The sequence below is a fragment of the Pelobates fuscus genome, chromosome 9 (genome assembly GCF_036172605.1).
Source record: "Pelobates fuscus isolate aPelFus1 chromosome 9, aPelFus1.pri, whole genome shotgun sequence".
NCBI lineage: Eukaryota > Metazoa > Chordata > Amphibia > Anura > Pelobatidae > Pelobates > Pelobates fuscus.
In genome coordinates, this window is record NC_086325.1 from 38,157,387 (window position 1) to 38,163,386 (window position 6,000).

General features: G+C 36.8%; 1 protein-coding gene across 5 annotated transcripts in view; it reads left to right on the plus strand.

Annotated features, from left to right (window-relative positions):
* ZDHHC9 (zinc finger DHHC-type palmitoyltransferase 9) overlaps positions 1 to 5,788 on the plus strand; it is a 70,394-nt gene extending 64,606 nt beyond the window's left edge. For all 5 annotated transcript variants that reach the window (XM_063431870.1, XM_063431873.1, XM_063431871.1 and 2 more), the window contains 2 exons: positions 921 to 1,008; positions 2,627 to 5,788. In XM_063431870.1, the coding sequence (XP_063287940.1) occupies positions 921 to 1,008; positions 2,627 to 2,764 (226 nt within the window). In that variant the 3' untranslated portion in view covers positions 2,765 to 5,788. The remainder of the gene's footprint in view (positions 1 to 920; positions 1,009 to 2,626) is intronic.
* The last annotated feature ends 212 nt before the right edge of the window (positions 5,789 to 6,000 follow it).

Below are 6,000 nucleotides of genomic sequence, written 5' to 3' on the forward strand. Positions count from 1 at the left end.
TGTCCTTACACAGTAGGTTAGATGGTCTTAAGCTAGATTTTCGTTCACCTTGCCACACATGTTGGAAGTGATTTCACGTGTCTCTAGGCTCCAGCGGAGGAATTCAATCAAAGCAGAAGGAGCGTGTACCATATCTGTGTCCATGAGCAAAATGAAACTGTAGCATCTTGATTTAAACTTAGCATTTATTATCCAGTAAAGGAAAAAAAATTATAATAAATTGACCCCAAAATGCTGCAATAAAATAGTACAGTGCACAGGGTGCTTTCTGGGTAATAAAAACGAAGTCTTAACACAACATATTTTGAGCTTGTTTTGCTTGTGGACTTACCTGTGTTATGCATTTCAAATAAAACTTGCTATGCTAAGCTTAACAGTAATTGCATTAGAAAAAAAAAAATCAGAGTATTTGTTTTTTACCTACAGAGGGAGACGTGACCCTTTAATCCCATTTAATGCTCCCCAACACAACTTCTGTCCTCTAAACCAATATTTTGGTTCAGGTGATCTGAAAATTTTCACTAAAACGAAAAAATTGTTCTTCACTAAAGCAGTTTTCCTAATCCTGGTACACATCCTTTTTACAATTAGTAACATACTTTATTATTTTTATGCTAACGCATTTGACCTAGAAATTAATATAAGACACAGGAAGTGTAATATGCTCATTTAGTGTAAAACACAATTTGCAATATATAATATTCTCTCAAACACTAGAAACCCTTGCTATAACTTTACTTTTTACGTTCTCATTTAATAGCAGCAAATTGATGGTAAGTTTTTTCACAACTTTTTTTTTGAAATCATGCATTACAGATTGGGTTAAAAATGTAAAGGTATTACAAAGGATGTTAATGGTAATGGGATCTCTGCTATCCAAAAAGCCGTTCTGGAGAAATGAATGTTTTGCTTCATTGCAGCATGCTTGATAGAAGAGGGATACTACAAGAACAAGCTGGACATTCAGGACAATCTGAACAAGAAAATTGCACTACACAGCAGGATCCGGTATGTACCATGCCAAATGGTTTGCTGCGGTTGCCTCCCCCTCCTTGGTGGATCAATGGAAAATAAAAATGAGACTGTGTGCGTGTAACATTTTATTAAGCTGAATTAAAGGAAGGCTCTATGCACCATATCCACTGTAGTTAACCAGCACCCATTGCATACAGCCTATTATCGCTACCATAGATTTTTTTTTTTTAAACTATTTTTTTCACAGCTTGCATACTCAGATAGTATGTTCTTATGTTTGAGTTTAACAATTTAGGATATTTATGGTGACATCGTTATGTGTTTGTGTGTGTGAACATATTTAGGGTTAGTTAAAAGTCGTGACTACTAAAAAGGGGTGCCAAGGAGTTAATTCCCCAGATGTTGTAGAACTACAATCCCCATGATGCTTTGCATGCCTTTAGAGTGCTTTTAGAATGACTACGCATCATGGAAGATGTAGTTTTAAAACATCTGGGGATCTACTTTTTGGATACCCCTGTGCACTATTAAAAGCCATTTATTAGAGTATCGTAACCTTTTTGTTGATTTTTGCCCTCTAGCTCCTTATATTTACCTGTTGATTCAATGTTTGACCCAACTTATTTCTTGCTGCTACTGACTTCTGTTATCCTTGACCTGGTTTGACTCCTCAATGTTTTGTACCTTCCCCAGAACACAGCTATCCTATGAATATTTTTTTCATTACAGTTACCTCTCAAAGGTCTTTATTTTCATTAAGCCCGGCAGTCCAAAGACTTAAAGGACCACTATAGGCACCCAGACCACTTCAGCTCAATGAAGTGGTCTAGGTGCCAGGTCCCTCTAGTTTTAACCCTGCAAAGAAACTGCTATATTTACACTGAGGGTTAATCCAGCCTCTAGTGGCGGTCTCACTAGAGGCCCCTTTCGTGATTCTCACTGTGAAAATCACAGTGAGAAGACCCTGACGTCCATAGGAAAGCATTGAGTAATGCTTTCCTATGGGCGGTTTGAATGCGCGCAGCATTTGAAGCGCATGCGCATTTGGCGCTGACGTCGGCAGGAGGTGGAGAGCTCCCCAGCGCCGAGGGAGCCCTGCGCTGGAGAAAGGTAAGTGGCTGAAGGGGTTAAAACCCAGCGGGAGAGGGGGGTCATGAGGGTGGGGGGGACCTAAGGACTACATAGTGCCAGGAAAACAAGTTTGTTTTCCTGGCCCTATAGTGATCCATTAATAGCTAACTCTGACTCAGCCTTCCTATATCTTGTTTCATACAGTATTGTATTATTGGTGGAGTTGACTGATTCTCTGCTGTTGGATCCAACCAGTTTCTGACACCTGCAACGTTTGGAGCAGGATGGATGTATAGCAAAGTCAAACAGTAAATTTAAAGACTTATAGGAATTTTCACTCACCCTGTAGATTTAAAATAGAATGGCTGATGCTTGTGATTAAATTCATATTGCCCAATCCCCAAATGCTGATGTATGCAAAACGAGGTACTGCCAATATTATTAATAATAATAATAATAATATAATTTTTTAGAAAACTTACTACACCTGACATTTGTTTGTTGTGTTTTCAGAGGGTTTAAAAGTTCTATATATCACATGGAGCAAATGACATGAACATATATTTTATTTATTTTTAAGGTTGCTGCTGCTCCGCTGATGTCCACCGAGTCAACTGAAAATTCCCAACTCCCACAGGAGAAGCCACAACCCAACGCTCTTGAAATGTCCATTCAGATTCCCAAAGATGCCAGCGAAACAAAAAATGTGGAAAAGTAGCTGCATCAATTTTTTTTTCAATTAATGAAAAAGGCAAATCTAACAAAAGAGAAGAGCAAGAGGAAAGTGACAGATGACCCTATATGCCATTTTCTTTAGTATTTGCTTGTGTTAATTATGAAGGTAATGTTTTTGCAAGATGGAGAACCCTCTTTATCAGCTTGGAAAAAAGTGCTTATTTAAACAGACTTGAGGTGCTAGTTGAATATGCCAATGACATACCTGAAATCATTTAATTGAAGAAAGAAATTAACGTGACTAAAAGTTGCAATTTCGCCTCATTGGAGCTGGTTCTTCAAGCTGCACCTGATCCTTCCTCTCAAAGGAATAAGAGAAAGTAGACACTGTGTATCGGAGCAAGCAGGCAGAGCTTGTGCGTTTGTTTCACCGGAGGACAATATAGGTCTTACGGCTAGCGAGCTGCTTGATCTATAGTGGTAACATTGTGTCATATAATTGTCACCTTAATTGAAAATATGCATTGCTTTTTTGCTAGCCAAGCCTATTTCCAAGAGATTGGTTGGACAAAAACCCTGGTTCTCAAAGCTTTGCTAAATTCAGAGAAAGGTGTTGAAAAGGAATATAATGTGAAAATGTTCCAAAACAGCTAAACCAGAAAATTTGGCTTTCCTACGTTATATACAAAAGAAGCACCAACCCTCCTCTTTTCTTTACTTATGTTCAATATGAGGGGAAGGTTCCAAAAATGTTTGTCATGTGGTGTACTCTCATTTCCATGTTCCCTTGTTTTATAAGGTTTGTCCTCAATATTTAGAGTTAGTGGTCTTGCAGAAGTGACATATCTATAGGTAGAAATAGGCTATGTAGAGGCCAGTATGTGTCCCAATATTTTTTATCTCCTATTGATGCGTCTAAGAGGCTTTTTTGGACCTCTTCTGAATTGCAGAAACAATCTTGCTGCTGATGATCTGTTGTATTATAATGCTCCAAAGTGTTAAAATGAGTTTAAAATTTAAAATAATTTATTAATTGTTCATACAGTGGTTTTTATATGTTATTTAATATTTGTTTTATTTTAGATAAACATCAATTTTATTTAGATTTACATACACCAAGGGCATAGCTAAATTTGTGCTGATTGTACAACAATTTAGCCATGATTTAGAAAAATAATTGTTGATTAACAAAACTATAACGTATATAATGCGTACATAATTCTGGGTTAGAGATACATCTTTCTTGTAGTGCTAATCATAAAAGATGGTCTTCCAGAAGCGAAATAACCAGTGCAATTTTTTATAATAAATTATAATTTGGGGAAAAAAACTTTTTTTCTTACTTTAGATCTTATTATAGATGTGGTTCACTGGACTGAACCTACATAGGTTTTTTTTTTTTTTTTTTGTTTGTTTTTTGATTTTTTGGGGGGGCAGATTTTGGCCTTTCAGAATTCTCCCTGGATAGTGGACCCTACTCAACCTTTAGATATAGAGCTCTATTCTATATCATTAAAGAGTGACCATTGTGGCATTATAATGCTGAAGCGTAGGTTTGGTTTTCGATGTTATGCAAGAGGTAGTATAGTGTTCCAAAGACCTGGATTAAAATCCTGAGATGCAGAAGACCTGATTTTATTGCAACATGCCAAATGGTTGATATTCTTAAACTATTTATGCAAAACCCATTTGGCTAGTACATGAACATGGAAGTCATTCATCAAAAAGGCTAACTGAGATGCTTTTATATGAATGTGTTGAAGCCTCCATTGCCACGATGATGGAATATCCCTTACTCTGCACAGTAGTGAGATTAATTTTGTTGACACATCTAGTTCACTTATAGAGTGATGACAAAAATCTAGGTGGTGGAACCTTCGTTGACTCCGTAAAGAGAATCCTTATATATATTTTTTTTGTTGCTTGGCAAAGAAAAGATAAAATATAGCACAGTGCTGTCTGGCATATTTAATGTCTAACTGCCACCGACACCAGGCTACATGGATTTCCATAGTTTAACTAAAATCACCGTACACCTTTTGCTCTCCCAGTAATGAGAAATTACCGTTCAAAGGTGTGTCTTGTGTGATACATTGAGTATATCTTAAGCATATTATTTGGGTCAATAGACATTAATAAATACTGTTGATGAACTATCAGTATTTTTTATATTCTTCCTGTTGATGTGGCATCATCTATTTGCTTGCTATATTCAGAAAAAAAATAAATGCAGACAAGCATATTTTCACATATCTGTGGCAAAAAGGAAAAAAGAGTGTAATATATCTATCATATAGAGGGGTCAAGTTAAACAAGGGACTGCTTTGTTCTGCAAGATTTCGATTCCTGTTTAAACATCTTGACAGGGTGCTTTTTTTGTTCTTTGTCTCAGGTATTTATTTCCATGAGTTGATGTGGAGTATTTTTGGAGCACTCTTTATAATTCAGGTTTTTTCCCCCACATCCAAGGGGTCTGACATGACAGTATGTCATGAGCTGCATCATGTGCTTCCCAGATTATACACCCCTGTCTATTAAACTCATGAACTGAATGGATAAGGGCTTTGTAAGACTATCAATCCTGTGCATTAGCATATCCATCTGTAGCAAGTAGCAAGCATCACTATTTGGCATGATTCTCGTTTGATTTTAAATCAAAATATCGTTGCAGCAAAAGCCATTTCACGGGGTGAAAAGCAATTCGAGCCATAAATGAGGTTGTATCTAAGTTGTACTCGGTGTGAAGTCAAGCTTGTCTTTGTCGTTTTCTTGGGTGCTTTAGAATACAATGGTTTGTTTTGTCCCATCTTTGTTTCACTAACAAATACATACGTGCAATCAGAATAAAATTATTACAGGACGTTTGTTCTTATTTTACATTTCTGTCTGTATCTCCCAGATTGTCTTCAATAAGCTGCACCATAAACAGTGGGTACTTTAATTGTGTTCTTTATCTCCGAAGCTTTGTGAAAGAATATTGAGAATCGTAATTTTGAAGAAGCACTTAAAGCAGGCAGTAATGGGTGTTCTTTTACACTTTTTTTTCCAATAAACAAGCGTGTTAATTGATGTATAACAACCTTTTGTGTGCATTCTTGCTGCTATGACTTAGCTGATTTATCCTCTTGTGCTTCTACTTCCTCTGCTGAGCTTCTACATCATGCATGATGGAGATCTTTGGATCTCGATGGTTGGTGGATGGATATAAATCCTGATCTAAAACACGGATGCAGTGGCTCTTCCATCACATGGTGCATATTTATGGTAATTCTATGGTGT